Consider the following 18,768-nt stretch of genomic DNA (forward strand, 5'->3'; position numbering starts at 1 on the left):
TTTTTTTTTTTTTTTGAAGTTTTTTGCAAAAATCTCTAAATTTATACTTTGGGAGGGACTTCAAAGTGCGGCTAAAATGGGTCGAGGTCTAAATTGGAATTCATCATGATGCTACTTGCTTGCTTTTTGACACTTGAGAAGGTTGTCATTATTCGCTCAATGAAGTTTGACTCCAATAAAGAGTTTAAAATTATGCAAAAGCTTTTAAATTTTCATCTTGCATCAAAGAAAGCAAAAATCGTTTACATATAAGCATCTTATTATATTTTTGTTGAATTGAATTTATGCATCTCGCTCCTTCATTCACTCTTTAAGTTCAATACTGTGTAATGTACTAATGGTTAGCTCGAGTATTCTTACTAGTTGAATAATCTTCTAGCACACAATCCTTTTTTGGTTTTGAATTAATCTTATGTTGCTAGCTAGTTATTTACAAACATGCCAAAAGACTATTTTGTTGTGCTTTATAAAAATATAAGAATTTTATTTTCAATAATAACATAATGACATCATTTCTCCAAGATGAATGGTGTAGAATGCAAAAGAAGAAAATGCAAAGACATGTACATGAAATGTTTTAGTATACATTATATTGCTTCAAATCCCCTCTTTATACATGGCATAAAGCCTATTTAATTGCACAAAACTCTAAGACTAGCTAGTATGATAAGAAACATAGCATTATAGACTCTAATAAGCATATATGCTCAAATTATTAGTATATATAACATAGTAATAGAATGCCATTCATTTGCATCATATCGCCAATTAGGTCTAGTTGCGAATTTGCTAATTACTTGTATGGCTAGGTATCAGTGTTGCAAAAATCCCGCCTAGGCGCCGATTAATCCCCACCTAGGCACTAGGCGCTGGTCGACCGCCTAGCGTATCACATTAAATGGTGGTCTAGGCGGCTGGCCGGCTAGGCGACCGCCTAGGCCGCCTAAGCTCCGCCAAACCACCGCCTAGGCCGCTTAGGCGTTGATCGCCTAGGCGTCGACTAGACCGACTAGGCCTTCTAGTCGGTCGATTAACTATTGTTCTTTTTTTTTTTTTAATGGGTTATTTCACTCAAAACAACATCGTTTTGAGCGAAATAATTTTAAATTGTACAAACTTTAGATATTTTTTAGGTTAATATTTAATATTTTAGTATTAACTATTAAAGTATTATATAATTTATAATTATTAGTCTTTAAAAAATAAAAAATACTTAAACAAATTTTTAAAAAATAAAAATAAAATAGAAAATAGACGGGCGCCTAGGCCCCGATTAATCCCCGGCTAGGCGTCCTAGGCGCTAGGTGCTCCCAGAGCGCCTAGCGATATTTTCAACCATGCTAGGTATGTTGGCTCAATAGTGAAATACTCGTTTGTTTCACTTCTATAGAGCAAAATAGGGTTGTGGATTTCCTGGCAAACACCTGTAATTTTCACTAAATGGTCTTAGAGTTAGAGCGGTCACTTATCTTCCCTGAACAAGCTTCCTCAGATAATTAATTAAATTCTTCAAGAGAATCAACTTTGCGTGGTTCAGCTCGAAAGTGTTATTACATGATTTATATACAAGGGTTAATTAACTGTTCAGTAAAATTATAATTGAATCCATTATTGTTGCATTTCTTAATGCAAATTAGTTATGTATATTATAAACTGATTGATTGTTTATTTTTATGTTTTTGTTATTCATTTTTTTTTCAATTAATTGGAAAGGAAATTTGAACTTTTGGAGGAACTTACTAGTGTGACTCGAGCACATAAAATGTTTTACACTTTGAAGTTTAGCCAATTTAACAAGTCGGATTTAGGTTTGAAATTAAATGCAATTCATCAAGGTGTTACTTGGTTGCTTTCCTAGAATTGAGAAGGTTATCATATCATTGCTCGAGGTTGGATGTTTAATTAGGAACTTTTATGGTTTCCTCGTGCCTCCACAAAAGTAGAAATTGTTTACATATAATCATTTTAATTTAATGCATCTCCTCAATTTTTGGTATAAGTTCAATAGTGTACAATGATACAATCGGCCATGGCTGCCTTCAACCTCCTCTTTGTTTCTTTTCTTCCTCTCAAGATAGACGGAGACGAAGAAGGGTACTTTGGAGACAAAGGATGGAAGAAGAAGATGGCAGCAATGATTTTTTTTTTTTGGATTTTAAATTTAATACGTCAACCATCACGTAGGATATGTTACATGCGATTAACAAGTTCTTTTAAAAGTAGTTCAGGATGTATTTGACTATTTTTCCAATTTTAAATAATGAGTTAAGTCTCATTACTCTCATAGGAGGGGGTGAGTAATATTTATTGACCAACCTAGCTAGGAAACAAAATTCTACCCTTGCTTGCACAAATTTGTCAACTTAGCTTCTAGCACATCCATGAATTGGTTACATTTCTATATGTTCCAGGGAGGTGTAACTAGCCTTAAACTACACTTGCACTCCGTGAAGACAAGTTGTGCTTTTGGAGATATATGAGGAAAGTTCAACAACTCCTTGGAATTTTGCATGCCATAGTAGCGTGAATATGCTTAGATTCTGATTGGATAACAACTCTCTATTCTAGAGGATTTTAAGAGTAGTGCGCTTTCACAAAATTCTTTTCCAATATGAATTAGCTAAATGACTCAATCTTAAGCATCTCCAAATCTTGATTGATAAAGCAAGTCTTGAAGTAACATCTTTGTCATCTTTGCCAATCCACCAACTCGATCGACTATAACTCAACAAGAATGAAAAACATGTTAAGAAAAACAAAGAATAATCAAACCATTTTAGGTGTGTATGAGATACATACAGTTTCCTATATGTTTTTAATAACCCTATTTAACCAATCTAGATAAAACTTGTTGACAAATCTTCCTATATGATTTGAGTACTCATTATTATATAAATCTTCCAGAAAACACCGTGAGGGAATTAAAAAACATTGTTTCCTAGAGTACATGTCGGCATATATGTTTTCTACTTTAATCTCCAGTTCTTATAGGTTGGAGGATCTTTCAAGCAATTCCAAAGCAATAATGATATGCTTTCCAAAGCAAAGTCTAAATCTATCACCCTGATTACTTGCAGATTTCTTGCTTTTGTGAGCGCCTGTGCGACTACTGCAACGTCATAAAACTTAAAAAAGTAAAGGAAACAATAATTAGCCATGAGGATAAACTCTAACAAGCAGAAGGCCGGAAAAAAAATCTTTGCCCATAAAAAGTAAAATTTTATCGCTCCAAACCCAATAGAATATGATAGTGGAGGAGCTAGTAAACCATATTAACATAGTGGAGGAATATACCACATTGGTGAAACTTTCAAGAACATAACACTCCCACACTATGGCTCTCCTCCGATCCCCTCAGAAACATACAACTTCAGATCCAACACCAATTGAGTTGCCCGCACATGCATGAATTGAGGTTCTCATGCGGGCATACATACTTGCATTAAGATGAGGAGAAAGTAAAGATTCTCACTGATAACAAATGGCGGCCTTCTAAGTAAAGAGTCTTAATTTCTCTCAAATGAGGCAACAATCATCTTCGTTCAAACGCATGAAAAACAAAAGCCAAATCCAAGCTTTTAAGTTTTTGAGTACAGATCTTAAAATTATTGATCCCAACACAAAAACGGAAAAAAATTAAAGCCTCCAAAGTTATTTTGACAAAATTTCCTTTGAATTATAAATAAGCTAACATGATTCCGGAGTACAATTAAACTGGTCAATGATGAGTATAATTGTGAGTGTAAAATAGGGTGTACAATGTCTTTCTGCTGAGGATTGGGGCTATGACACGTAATTGTGTGAATTAAGAAATTCTAGGCACTAGAGCAATTGAATAAAATAGAATCCAAGTAAATTAATAACTGAATAGAGGAATTAAAGGAAATAAATTGACTAATGAATAAATTGAATGATAAAGGAAATGGGTCAGATTAGGAGTATTGCAATCTTGATGTTCTAACAATTCAGAATTAGGAAAGCATAATTAACCTAGGGATTTATGGGCAATGCACAACAAGAATTCAATTCAGCTACTTTCGTAATCAATAAATAAAATTAGGCTAAGATTGCCCCACTTTCGTGATGCATCAATCGTAGTCTTAAGCACCTAAGCATTGTAAGCCCCCAAATTACCCCTATTCTCATAGCAGGAAAAATTAGGTTGAAATTGGTAAGGCTCGAAGTCTCCACCCAACTTTCTTTGTAATGAATCCTCTCCCAAGCTAGCAATCAATTGTGGCCATCAATTAATAACAAGTAGAAAATAATCACCAATTCAACATAAACCTTAGGTAAATAATTCAATTCCATTATGCAATAATCACAAAATGAACATCAAGACTAGCAATAGATCTCTAATCTAAACCCATAAACGAACTACTCACTCATGATTAAAGCGAACAAAACAAAACAAGAATTAAATATTGAAATCATAACAGCGACTCTAAAGAATAAAAGAGAGAACTATACTAACAATCTTGTAGAGTAATTCCAATCCAAACAATGATTCCAAGCTTGCAAACGAATTCAAGAAGGTAAATCTGTGTTATTCTATGCTATGGAAAACTCTAAAGAGAAGGAAAATTGTACTGAAATAAACTAGGGCTCGGAATACCCAAAAAGACAGCAAAACGAGACTTTTAATACTGGACAACAGCAGAGTCACGGGCACCCTCACGGCCGGGATCGGGGGGTGTAGTGACCCTCTGCTGTCCATGTGGTGCCTCACGGGCAGCCTCACGGCCGTGAGGTGTCTCTTCTGGTTGTCTTCTGACTTCTTTCGTGCTCCGTTGCTCCTTTCCGACCTTGGGTAGCTAGATTCCCATGCTTCCAAAACTTGACCAAGATGACCGAAAATCCTTCCTTTGCTCCTCGTTCGTGAATAAACTAAGACTAAGCAAATGTAATACACAAACAAGTCTCAAATTCATCAAGGTAAGAAAAATAAGCAACAAAACCAACTAAATTATGGGGCAAATAATAGTATAAAATCATATGTATCAGTCAACTAACTCAAAATAAGTTCATAAGCTTTGCTTGCATGTAGGCAAAACAACCTGAACATTATGCCTTCCTTGATTACTTGCATATTTATTGCAATTGGAAATCTCCGTATGGCTACTTCAAACATTTTCACACTCTTGTGAGAGACAATAGTAGCAATATAATGGCCTAAAGTGTGCAGGGTAATTGCTGCAGTCGGTTTCTCTCGTCATTCAAAAAAAAAATATTCCGTTAACACAAAACTTGAGTGTCTTAATTGTTACATTTAACAAATGAGAGATCCTCGAGCATAGGAAGATAAGCATCATTTCCTGGAAAGCAAAGGAGTAGCGTACAATTTCTCATTCTTCCTTGAAGCGGAATAACAGTGTCTGAACTACAATGGTTGTGGTACTTGCTAAATGATTTGCAAGTTACCCTTGACAAACGACAACAGTTTTTTGTTATAATAATTCAACGGTCGCCATTGCAAAAAAAACTGTGTTTATGAAAGAAGGAAAAACATTGAAATAGATTGTTTTCAACTGCACTAAATTTGCAAGTAATCAAGTTGGACTATTTGTGTTTTCCTTGTGTATCTGTAAAGGCACAAATTGTCTGCTTGGATTGCAGGTCTAATTCTTAATGCAATTAGGAGTTTAATGTTATGTGGGAGCTTCAATTTTTCCTCATGCATCCACAAAAAGATAAGAAGAAATTGTTGACAGTTAATAACAAAAGCAAATATAGGAACATTCTTAATTGCCCACAATGCATGCTAATTACAAATACCTCAGTCTAAAAGCCTAACACCATGGGTATCTCATCCCGTCCTCACTCATATGCGCAGAGTCATTGCCAATGCAGACAATTTGTGCGTTTGGAGATGCACGAGGGAAACGTTCAAACTCCCCTTGGATTTTTCTCATCTCGAAGGCATTCCTATGCCAAGACTTCACAATAACAACTCTCTCTAGCGCAGGGGATTTTGAGAGCAGTGTTTTCATAAATAGCATTTCGAGTGCGGATTGATGATTGAATGCTTCAATCTTAATACTGTTAAGCATATGCAGCTCTTGAATAAATAAGCAACCGTTTCCATCCTCCAAAAGCCTTGAAGCATTTTCTTGGTCATCCTTCCTACGGAACTATAACTCAAGAAGAAATGAAAAACAAGCACAGCTGAGGACATTTGAAAAAGCAAAACAATAAGAATCATACATGATTGCCAAATATAAACTCTACCTCAACCGCCATAATATGCAATTCACATAGGTTGGGGCATTTTTTAAGTAATTGCTTATAAATGGTGAGCTGCTTCCGACAACCAAAATCTAATTTATATAGCTTCAGCACTCGCAGATGATTTATTGCAGTTGGAAACATAGATGCACGCATACACTTGAAAAATAGGAAATAAGAAACAAAATTAGCCACCACAAGAACTTTAACAAAACAAAAGGTAAAGAATTATATCTATCCATCGATTTGTCAAGTAAAATGAGTTAGATTCTCACCGACAACGAATAGCCACACAACCAAAGAGTCTTAATTGTTTTCAAATGCGGTGCCAACCATCTCGAATCAACGTAATCATCAATAGAATGAATAACAGACAAGATTTCAAGCTTTGGAGGGCTGATCTCAAACTTATTGATCCCTTCACAATCCTCGAGAACCAGCTTCTCAAGCTTAGGAATACTAATACTAGAGACAATTCCATTAACACTACGCTTAAATGTAACATTGAAGAAAGCTAATGAAGTGACATTGAAAAATATACCACAAGCATTTACAGGCAAATTAATAAAGACACCGTCGACTATCAGTTTCTTAATTGTCCTGCAAGAGAGTAAACAAAATTGCAGCTGATAATCTGGCCCTATATCACTATATAAACATAAGTTAAGTTCCTCCACACCATTTCTTGACAGAAAAATACACCACCTATCAATATCATATTGCTGCGGCAACGGCAAAGGATCAATTTCACCGTCTCTCTGTAGAGTAAATTTCTTAATAGGCCCAGCACGGGAAAAGAGGATATTATTGATTATGTTCACGGGGGTTCTATCGTCATCATATTGGGACTGTTGGAAACTTTGCACGAATTCGGAATCGAATGTAAGCCGCTCATGCTGCAACCAAACATCATTCCAGTGCCTAGAGAGCATAGCAGTTCTTGCGGCGTCTCGGGTGGGCAAACACTCCAAAATTCTTTCCTTTATCTCTACCGGAAGCTCACTTATTAAATCCCTACTTGCGTCCACTACGATTTTGAGTTGCCGAGCCATTAAATTGAACAACAGCGAGGCGTCACTCGAAATCAAAACCTAAAATCGTTCTATTCTTCCGCTCTGATGTTTGGTTTGGTTAGGGTTGCGAGTTAGGAAATCCGAAGGGAAACGGAGCAGCGTAGAAGACGCCAGATGGAGAAGACTAATTTAAGGCCGGCCGCCGGTGGAGCTGAGTGGAGACCGAAAGAAAGAGTATATTAGGGCTGAATCGCAGGGCTGAAATCCATAATTTGGTAAAAAAAAAAACGCTTAACTGATAGAACTGAAAATTTTTGGTCAATTACTTTTTAATAAAATTATTTCAGTTCATCATTTATATATTGACTAGTTTTTTTCAAGTCATGTGCAAAAACATATGTCCACTATTTATGTTTTAAAAAATAATTAACAAATTCTTATTAATTAAAATTAAAATAAAAAAAAATTATTATATTAATCTAATATATAATGTCTACAAATATTATTCTTACTAAAGAATAAAAAAAAAAAGATATGGTGGATGCATGTGTATGGTAAATTTAATGGAAAAATAACAAAAATTATAATCGTAAAAGTATTTTTATAAAAAAATTGTATAGTACAACTCTAAAAACACAATGTACCAAATGATTTATACTAAAAACATGGACATAAATTAGAGATATATAACTTTAATTGAGACTTATTATGTTTTTAGATATAATGACTATTTTATTATGTGAAAGTATGAGTTAAAAATTCTTTATATAAAAGTATCTATTAATAATAAATATACTAAGAGTCAATGAAAGTAAATGTATAACCGGAATATTGGAATCAGTCTAAGTCACAAGGCTGAAGGGCAAAGGCAAATTGTTGAACTAGGGCCTAGGGATTCATTTTTTAAAAGAATTTTACATTATATATTTATTTATTTGTATATTTCATATATATATTAAAGTTGAAATGTAGACACTTTTTTATGTGAGAAGTGTGAATCAATCTATATATTGCGTTAAGCATTTTCAGATAACAAGTCCCTCTAGGGTAGGGGATTCCAAGAGCAGCATTCTCATAAAAAATGTTTTACGTGTAAATCCACTAAATGAATCAATCTATCTATATATTGTGTTAAGCATTTTTGGATATATTGCGTTATAACATTTTCAGATCTTGATTAGATGTTACCATCTGGATTTCACATAAGTCTTTTAGTAGCTTCAATAATGTCATGAGAAGGACATAATAATGATGTTTTGGAGCTTTGAGTCCCTTCACAATCATCCAAAACCAGCTTCTCAAGATTAGGAATACTGTAAACTAAATTCAACACCATCAAAAACTAATAAAGTGACACCAGGAAATACACTAATAGCATTTATTAGCAAATATAATCAAGATTATCTATATGAACAGATACTACATTGTAACAGAGTCAGTAGTACTAAAAAAAAAGATTATCTATATGACTTGGTGAGGAAGTTCAAAGATTTGGGAAAGAGACCAGTGCTAATTTCAAAAAATATATTTCCACTATGGATAAGCTAGGCCACTGAATCTGGATTATAATCTTAAACATCTTCAAACAAGAATCCTTCATAAGTCTTGAAGCAACATCTTTGTCAAACCACCTACCCAACTATAACTCAACAAGAATGAGAAACATGTTAGAGAAAACAAAGAATCAAAACACAAGCTAATATTGTAGATAGCAGCTCTCAAAATAAGTTAGTATGTACCAGTAGTTCACGTAGCTTGAGAGATAATAATCACAATATCCTAATAAGGTGTGTAGGAGAATGGTTGCAAGTTTCTCTGATCTTGTCATTCAACTAAAAATAACCCCACTAAAATCAAGGTAATAAGAAGTGATAATATAATGGTATTGAGATTAATATGACTGAGTTTTATGCAGAAAAAGACATTTTACATAAAATAAAAAATCATGTGTCGACACCCCACAGCAGAATGCAATTGCATAAAGAAAGCATCAACATGTGTTAAATGTAGCTAGAGCTTTGAGATTCCCTTCAAGACAAATAATCCTAAGAATCCTTCAGCAAGTAATTAAGGCACATGATTTGTTTAATCCCTCTCTGCCAGTGATTATAATATAACTACTGATGGTCATTCCACTTTAGGTGTTCACCTTCACTTACACCAAAAAATTCAGCAACACAGAGTGGTTTGCCAGATGAAACTCAAAAATGAATCTCATAATATTCTGAACCTAAGACATATAATGAGGCAGTCAAATTTTAGTGTTGGAAACATGCAATGTAAGCTGAAATTCAAGCCCTTCAGGACAACCATTTATTAACAAAAGCAAATATAGGAACATTCTTAATTGCCCACAATACTTGCTGAACAACTTAGAAAACATTTCAACTCCCAACACAACCTTTGCTTACATTTCTAAGCTGCAACCAAATAGAACCCATGGAGATTCCATACTAAGTTTCTAAAAGATTAATACCATGGGTATCCATCCAGTCCTCATGCATACGCGCATTGTCATTGCCAGTGCAGACAATTTGTGCATTTGGAGATGCACGAGGGAAGCATTCCAACTTTCTTTGAATTTTTCTCACCACCTCGGAGGCATTCTAATGGCTAGGCTTCACAATAACAACTCTCTCTAGCGCAGGGTATTTTGAGAGCAGCGTTTTCATATAAAGCATTCCGAGTGCAGATTCATCACTGAAGTCTTCAATCTTAATTGTGTTAAGCATATGCAGCTCTTGAATAAATAAGCGACCGTTTCGATCTTCCAAATCGTTCATTTCGTTGTCATCCTCCGAACCTAACTATAACTCAAGAAGAAATGTAAAGCAAGCACAACTGTGAGGACATTTGAAAAAGCAAAACAAGAAGAATCATACATGATTGCCAAATATATACTCTACCTCATCCCCCAAAATCTGCAGTTCACATAGGTTGGGGCATTTTTGAAGCAATTGCATAGAAGAGATGAGCTGCTTCCGATGATAACCAAATTTTAATTCATATAGCTTCAGCACTCGCAGATTTATTGCAGTTGGAAACATAGATACACGCATACACTTGAAAAATAGGAATTAAGAAACAAAATTAGCCACCACAATAAATTTAACAAGCCAAAAGGTAAAGAATTGTATCTATCCATCCATTTGCATAAAGTAAAACGAGGCAGATCCTCACCTCCAACGAAGAGCCACACAACCAAAGAGTCTTAATGGCTTTGAAATGCGGTACCAACCATCTCGAATGAACAAATTCATAAATAGAACCAATAACAGACAAGATTTCAAGCTTTGGAGGGCTTATCTCAAACTCACCGATCCCATCACAATGCTCAAGAGCCAGCTTCTCAAGCTTAGGAATACTAATACTAGAGGCAATTCCATTAACACTGCGCTTAAATTCAACATTCAAGAAAGCTAATGAAGTGACATTGGAAAATATACCACAAGCATTTACTGGCAAATCAATAAAAGGACCTTCGACTATCAGTTTCTTAATTGTCCTGCAAGAGAGTATACAACATGGCAGCTGATAATCTGGCTCTAGATAACTATATAAAAATATGTTAAGTTCCTCCACACCATTTCTTGACAGAAAAAGACACCACTTATCAAAATCAAATTGCTGCGGCGACGGACCATATGCAGCGTTTATATCTAGAGTAAATTTCTTAACAGGCCCAGCACGAAAAAAGAGGATATTATTGATTATGTTGACGAGGGTTCTATCTCCATTATCTTGCAAACTTTGTAAGAATTCGCAATCGAACGTAAGCCGCTCATGCTGCAACCAAACATCTCTCCAGTGCCTTGAGAGCAGAGCAGTTCTGGCGGCATCTCGGGTGGGCAAACACTCCAAAATCCTTTCCTTCACCTCTACCGGCAGCTCACTTATGAAATCCCTATTTGCATCCGGTAGGGTTTTGAGTCGCCGACGACGTGGAGCCATTAAATTGATAGAATAATGAGGCTTCAGTCGAAATCAAAACCTAAAACCCTTCAATTCTTCACCTCTGATGTTTGGTTTGGTTAGGTTGCGGATTAGGAAAGCCGAAGGGAAACGGAACAGTGTAGCAGAAGCCAGACGAGAAGACTCTGGGCCTAAGAGTATTCAAAATTTATGGATTTTAAATCGCCTCTGTAGAATCTTTTTAAATCTTCATACAAGTTTTTAAATTTTTATTAACTTTCTATGAGTGTATAAAAATTCATAGAACAAATATTTATAAATTTTTTAAAAAAATTTTTATATTAAGAAGTTATTAAAACTTTAAATTGAATACTTTTTTGAAAGCAAAATAACCAAATCGATTAATGCAAAAGAACATAAATAGAGTCAAGCGGGAAAGAATCCCATTACATAATACCAATCAAATATTACAAATGAAGTCATTGTAAGTCACTTATATAAAAGGTAATTAATAACAAAAATAAAAAAGACCGGTCAAGTAGTTGGTATCTTATGTCAAGTAATTTACATATATGTTGAAGTTATGTAAATGATGTCGGGAAAAGATAGAACCCGTCAAATTCTTACAGAAATACTTGACAATATTTTGGGATTTTTGTCGATTATAGAAGCGGCTAGAATTGCCGTTTTGTCTACCATTTGGAGAGATTATTGTTGGTCTAATCTCACACAACTTAACTTCGATGATCAGTTCTTTGCTTATGTTGGGAAAAAATATTCTGGTAGTTACAATACCATATCAACCTGTATGTATGTAGTCAACAAAGTTCTCATGCGGCACCATGGACCTATTTGTTGTAAAATTGCCTTGGATTTTGTTTGTGACTTGCCAATCATCCGTGATAAGCCTAGCTAATTCTCGAAAGTTTGACTTCGATCAATGGTTCCTTTTTATTACTCAAACAAGTGTTGAAGAAATGGATTTTACTTTTCAAACAGATTGTGGACCAAATAAATGCTTCAGGCTCCCAAATTGCATATTTTCTTGCTTAACTCTTTAGAGGTTGGATCTTATCAGAGTATTAGTTGCACCAACAACAAATGCCCTTACATATTTCCGAATAGTTTTGACTGCGTTATCTTTGGTGCTATTAATCTCGATTTTGTTATAGATGTTCCTATGCTTGAGACTCTCTCATTTAGCGAATGTGAGAATGTGTCATATTTCGACATTAAGGCTTCAAGGCTTGGCAATTTAACACTCACAAATTATTTCTTTGAAGACGATTTTGACAATTATCTTTCTATTCTCCTGGTTAACTTGGACTTGTCATTTATTCATACTCTTTGTTCGGATTTTAATATCAAGGTATATTAGCCACAATACTTCTTTTTTTTTTCTTCTGCGGACTATTATTTATTTGAAATATATTTTTGGAACTAATCATGTTTAATATCATTTTTATTTCAAAGCATTGTGCGACTACTGTAACATCATAAAACTTATAAACAGTAAAGGAAACAATAATTAGCCTAACAAGCCAGCTAGAAGGCCGGAAAAACAAAAACTTTTTGCCCACAGAAGGAAAAATTTTCTTGCTCCAAGCTCAATAGAATATGATAGTGGAGGAGTAAATCACGTTAACATAGTGGAGGAATATACCACATTACATGAAACTCTCAAGAACATACCATTCCTACACTGTGGCTCACCTTCGATCCCCTCAGAAATATACCGCTCCCACACCAATTGAGTTGCCCGCACATGCATGAATTGAGGTTCTCGTGCGGACATACATACTTGCATTATTAAGATGAGGGGAAAGTAAAGATTCTTACAAGGCAATAACAAATGGCGACCTTCTAAGCAAAGAGGCTTAATTTCTCTAAAATGAGACAACCATCTCCGTTCGAACGCATGAGAAAGAAAAGCCAAATCCAATATTTTAAGTTTTGGAGTAGTACAGATCTTAAAATTATTGATCCCAACACAAAAACGGAAAACAAGCTTCTCAAGATTATAGACAACTCCTCCATTAATTCTACTCTTAAAATTAATATGATAAAAAACTAACAAAGTGACGCCAAGAAATATACAACCAGCAACATTTACCGGGCAATCAAAATAAAATTGAAACCTCCGAGTTTCAATTGCTTAATTGCTTAATCCACATAAGAATTTGGAGGTCAACAGTAACACTTAATAACTTAATAGGTTGTTTACTATTACAATTCAATTGCATTTTTTTTTGTCAATTTAGAAGGTCTCAATGTAGCCTTAAAAATAATTTTATTTTTTTTTAAAGTTAGCTAACAAGCTTTCGGAGTACAATTCAACTGGTCAACTAACTCAAAATAAGTTCATAAGCTTTGCTTGCAAGCAGACAAAGCAACCTGAACATCATGCCTTCCTTGCAGATTTATTGCAATTGGGAACCTCAGTATGACTACAACATTTTCACACTCTGGTGAGAGACAATAGTAGCAATGGCCTAAAGTGTGCAGGGTAATGGTTGCATTGGCTTTCTCTTGTCATTCAAAAAATATATATTCCTTTAACATCACGCACAAACCAAACATGCTTGAAAACTAGCTAATGAAGTGTTGATGTTTGGAAATATACATCAAATATTTACCGAGAAGCCAAAACGAAAATCACAGAACTTGAGTGTCTTAATTGTCACATTTAACAAATGAGAGATCCTCGAGCATAGGAAGATAAACATCATTTCCTGGAAAGCAAAGGAGTAGCCTACAATTTCTCATTCTTCCTCTGAAGCTTAATATAGGTCTATGGCTGTAACAGTGTGTGAGCTACAATGGTTGTGGTACTTGCTGAATGATTTGCAAGTTGCCCTTGACAAACCTGCAACAGTTTTTTGTCATAATAATTCAGTAGTCGCCATTGCTAAAACTTTGTGTTTCATAAAAGAACGAAACACATTGAAATCGATTGTTTTCAAGGGTCTGATTATACTTTTTATTTTTCAGCATAAAAATCTTGAATTTGTTGCACCGACATTACCAACTGCACTAAATTTGCATGTAATCAAGTTGGACTATTTGTGTTTTCCTTGTGTATCTCTAAAGGCACAAATTGTCTGCTTGGATTGCATGTCTAATTCTTAATGCAATTAGGAGTTTAATGTTGTGTGGGAGCTTCAATTTTCCTCATGCATCCACAAAAAGATAACAAGAAATTGTTGACAGTTATTAACAAAAGCAAATATAGGAACATTCTTAATTGCCCACAATGCTTGCTGATTACAAATACCTCAGTCTAAAAGTCTAACCTATACGATGGGTATTCCATCCCGTCCTCACTCATACGCGCAGAAGTGTTGTGCGTTTGGAGATGCACGAGGGAAGTGCTCCAACTTCCTTTGGATTTTTCTCATCTCGGAGGCCTTCATATGCCAAGACTTCATAATAACAACTCTCTCTAGCGCAGGGGATTTTGAGAGCAGCGTTTTCATAATAAGCATTTCGAGGGCGGATTGATGAGTGAATGCTTCAATCTTAATTGTGTTAAGCATATGCAACTCTTGAATAAATAAGCAACCGTTTCGATCCTCCAAAAGCCTTGAAGCAGCTTCTTGGTCATCCTTCCCATGGAACTATAACTCAAGAAGAAATGAAAAACAATTGTGAGGACATTTGAAAAAGCAAAACAAGAAGAATCATACTTGATTGCCAAATATATATACTCTACCTCATACGCCATAATCCATAGTTCACATAGGTTGGGGCATTTTTGAAGCAATTGCATAGAAACGATGAGTTGCTTCCGACAACCAAAATTTAGTTCATATAGCTTCAACACTCGCAGATTTATTGCAATTGGAAACATAGATACACGCATAAACTTGAAAAATAGGAATTAAGAAACAAAATTAGCCACCACAATAACTTTAACAAGCCAAAAGATAAAGAATTATATCTATCTATCCATTTGCCAAGTAAAATGAGTTAGATTCTCACCTTCAATGAAGTACCACACAACCAAAGAGTCTTAATGGATTTCAAATGCGATGCCAACCATCTCGAATCAACATAATCATCAATAGAATGAATAACATACAAGATTTCAAGCTTTGGAGGACTGATCTCCAACTTATTGATCCCTTCACAATCCTCAAGAACTAGCTTCTCAAGCTTAGGAATACTAATACTAGAGGCAATTCCATTAACACTGCGCTTAAATGTAACAATCAAGAAAACTAATGAAGTGACATTGGAAAATATACCACAAGCATTTACAGACAAATTAATAAAGACACCTTCGACTATCAGTTTCTTAATTGTCCTGCAAGAGAGTAAACAAAATTGCAGCTGATAATCTAGCTCTACATTACTATATAAACATAAGTAAAGTTCCTCCACACCATTTCTTGACAGAAAAAGACACCACCTATCAATATCAGATTGCTGCGGCGGTGGCAAAGGATCAAATCCACTGTCTATCTCCAGAGTAAATTTCTTAACAGGCCCAGCACGAGAAAAGAGGATATTATTGATTATGTTCACGAGGGTTCTACCTTCATCATCTTGGGACGGTTGGAAACTTTGCACGAATTCCTCATCGAACATAAGCCGCCCATGCTGCAACCAAACATCTCTCCAGTGCCTTGAGAGCAGAGCAGTTCTGGCGGCGTCTCGGTGGACAAACACTCCAAAATTCTGTCCTTCAATTCTATCGGCAGCTCACTTATTAAATCCCTACTTGCATTCGCTACGGTTTTGAGTAGCGGACGACGTGGAGCCATTAAATTGATAGAATAATGAGGCTTCAGTCGAAATCAAAAGCTAAAATCCTTCTATTCTTTAGCTCTGCTGTTTGGTTTGGTTAGGGTTGCGGATTAGGAAAGCCGAAAGGAAACGGAGCAGAGTAGCAGACGCCAGGCGTGTATGGGGGTGTATTCTACGAAGACTAGGGTGGAAATAGGCCGAGCTGAGAGCTGAACTTTATAAAATTAGGTCTAGGCCTGTTACAAAAATCTAAAGCCTAGACTTGGGCGTGAGCCTGTATGTAGTTACCCTCAAGCTTAAATTTACAATTGGTCTGACTTGGCTTGAAGCCTTTTGAAAAGCCTGTTTAATATTTAGGCCACTAAAAAGGCTTCAAAGTAAGTCTTTAATAGCATACATGTTAAAACTTTTTAAAAATTTTAATAAGTATATCTAAATAATTTAAGAAATATACCTAATATATAATTACATAAGTATATCACCAAAATGCAAATATAATAGCATTAAAAAATAAAATAAAATAAAACAAGTCACGACTTCAGCATGCTCATTAACTTGTTTAGAAATAAATTCAATTGTATTATTATTTGTTATCCTATATAATATCATAAATTAGTAATAAACAATCAACTCACATAATTAAGTTGCGACACTTTATTAAATTTTATGATAGTAAGAACAATTAATAAAAAAAATTAAACAATAAGAAGACTTACAGTAGGATTAACAAACAATGTTTATAGTTGAATCATAATTTAGAATGGGATTTTGGAGGTGGAGGGTTAGAGTTTGGTAATTATATATCGGCCTGTAGCCTTGAAGGCCGAGGCTAGTATATATAGGTTAAGGGTCTGGCATGTTTAGTTTAATAGGCTTTTGAAATTGGCTTAAGCCGGACCTTTTTACTAAACGAGTTAGGCCTAGCTAGACCTTAATTAGGCGTGAACATAGGTCCTTACAAGGGGCCTGACCTATTCCTCCACCCTTAATTAAGACACATAAATGGACACCAAAAAACTTAAACTAGTAAGGATGCTCCACCCTTAATTAAGACACATAAATTGCCTTTGTAGAATCTTTTTAAATCTTCATAGCATAGAATTTTTTAAGAGTTAATATCGAATATAGTCCTCGACTATAGTCGTTTTACTCAATTTAGTCTTAAATGACTTTTTATGCTCAATTTAGTCTTAAATGACTTTTTATGCTCAATTTTGTCCTTGACTTTGATGGTTTTACCTAATTTAGTCATTTGTTAAAAATTCAGTTAGTGGACGGTTATAAATGAGGTCCTAATTGTAATTTCTCATCATCCATTCCATTTAGGATGATTCATTCTTCTTTCCCTTATTAAGATCCACGCAGAAATGTAAATCTTCGTATCCAAATATTTATTTACTCTGTATTTATTTATTTAGGGTCGAAGTTGATTTGGTACGAAAATTTACATGTTTACGTGGATCTTAATAAGGGGAAGAATAAGGAATCATCCCAAATGGGATGAATAATGAGAAATTACCATTAGGACCCTATTTCTAACCGTCAACTAACAGATATTTTTACAAAGGACTAAATTGTGTAAAACCATCAAAGTCGAGAACAAAATTGTTGGGAGTATTTTTTTTTTTTTTTGGGAAAAAATGTTGGGAATAGTTCGCGTTATTAATTTCATGATGCCTAAACTGAAATGACATGTAATAATAAGTTATTTATCCATTCTTGGGCTTCATTGCCTTAATTTGACATATTAAAGAGTGTAATTGTAACATATACTACATTGTAACAGAGTCAGTAGTACTAAAAAAAAGTATAATTGTATTTTTAAAAATTTAGATATTTAATTGACTTTGACCATTTTTTTTATGTTTATATTATAAATTGATTGATTGTTTATTTTTATGTTTTGTTTTTTTTTTTTTCGAATTAAATCGAAAGGAATTTGAACTTTTGGAGGAACTTACTAGTGTGGCTCAAGCGCAGAAAATGCCTTACACTTTGAAGTTTAGCCAATTTAACAGGTTGGGTTTAGGTATGAAATGCAATTCATCAAGAATGCAACAAAGTCAATAGTATTCAAAAAAAAAAAATGCAATTCATCAAGGTGTTACTTGGTTGCTTTCCAAGAATTGAGAAGGTTGTCATTGCTCGAGGTTGGATGCATAACTCTAATTACGAGTTTAAAATTATGCAAGAAAGTAACTTTTACGTTTCCATTGTGTGACACCCTAAAATACTTTTCTACCAAAACTCCTATTTATTCAAGTTTCACAATAAAGCTATGTATAATTTTTACTCCTACGATTGCTTTGCATAATAAGTTTATAAATAAAATATTTTAAACTCTTTATTTCAAATGATTTATTACAAAATATTTATATAATTATATATGGTTTTACAAGCCTTATTTAAAGGATATATTTATTTGTTAAAATCTTTCACCAAAAGTCTATTTGAGACGAACTTGTAAACCTGATATCCAAGTTTTATTTCAAAATATGAATCTATCTTGATTCTACACTTATTACATTGCTACATCATCTATATTTGACTCAACTTGGACCATAAATATTTCAAACGAAGAGCTAATAAGCATAAATTCCCATTTTGCCCTTCATCTTATCAGTTCAAGACCTAGGGCTTTGTGCCCTAGGTATAAATAGACACTATTCCATTAACTTGCCTCCCAATCGCTCTACAATCCAAACTCTTCACCATTCTTCTTTTCCAGGAAAACATTAAGCTAGCCATCTGGAAAAACATCAAGCTAGCCAGAAGGCAAGGCATTGTAAAATCATCCATTCTCCTTCATCTCTGCATTTTTCTTCTTCGTTCTTCTTCCATTTCCACCTTCTTAATGCTATGTGTGTGT

General features: G+C 34.5%; 2 protein-coding genes across 2 annotated transcripts; both read right to left on the bottom strand.

Annotated features, from left to right (window-relative positions):
• Positions 1-5,789: 5,789 nt before the first annotated feature.
• LOC116024263 (F-box/FBD/LRR-repeat protein At1g13570-like) lies at positions 5,790-7,277 on the bottom strand. The gene is made up of 2 exons (XM_031265153.1): positions 6,501-7,277; positions 5,790-6,131 (listed from the first exon to the last, which is right to left on the bottom strand). Exons 1-2 carry the CDS (start codon positions 7,275-7,277, stop codon positions 5,790-5,792), a joined length of 1,119 nt encoding a protein of 372 aa, XP_031121013.1.
• Positions 7,278-9,844: 2,567 nt separating this feature from the next.
• Positions 9,845-11,189, bottom strand: LOC116024264 (F-box/FBD/LRR-repeat protein At1g13570-like). Its single transcript, XM_031265154.1, has 3 exons — positions 10,419-11,189; positions 10,145-10,300; positions 9,845-10,045 (listed from the first exon to the last, which is right to left on the bottom strand). The coding sequence occupies exons 1-3, from the start codon at positions 11,187-11,189 to the stop codon at positions 9,845-9,847; spliced, it is 1,128 nt and encodes a 375-aa protein (XP_031121014.1).
• Between the last annotated feature and the right edge of the window lie 7,579 nt (positions 11,190-18,768).

Source organism: Ipomoea triloba, chromosome 7 (genome assembly GCF_003576645.1).
Source record: "Ipomoea triloba cultivar NCNSP0323 chromosome 7, ASM357664v1".
Taxonomy (NCBI): domain Eukaryota; kingdom Viridiplantae; phylum Streptophyta; class Magnoliopsida; order Solanales; family Convolvulaceae; genus Ipomoea; species Ipomoea triloba.

Bases quoted from the DNA above. Each gene is read 5' to 3' on its own strand.
- LOC116024264 (XM_031265154.1), bottom strand. From the start codon at position 11,189: ATGGCTCCACGTCGTCGGCGACTCAAAACCCTACCGGATGCAAATAGG. The intron at 10,301-10,418 runs GTGAGGATCTGC...CTATTTTTCAAG, and splicing joins TGTGTGGCTCTTCGTTGGAG to TGTATGCGTGTATCTATGTT. The intron at 10,046-10,144 runs GTAGAGTATATA...CTTGAGTTATAG, and splicing joins TGCAGATTTTGGGGGATGAG to TTAGGTTCGGAGGATGACAA.
- LOC116024263 (XM_031265153.1), bottom strand. From the start codon at position 7,277: ATGGCTCGGCAACTCAAAATCGTAGTGGACGCAAGTAGGGATTTAATA. The intron at 6,132-6,500 runs GTGAGAATCTAA...CTTGAGTTATAG, and splicing joins TGTGTGGCTATTCGTTGTCG to TTCCGTAGGAAGGATGACCA.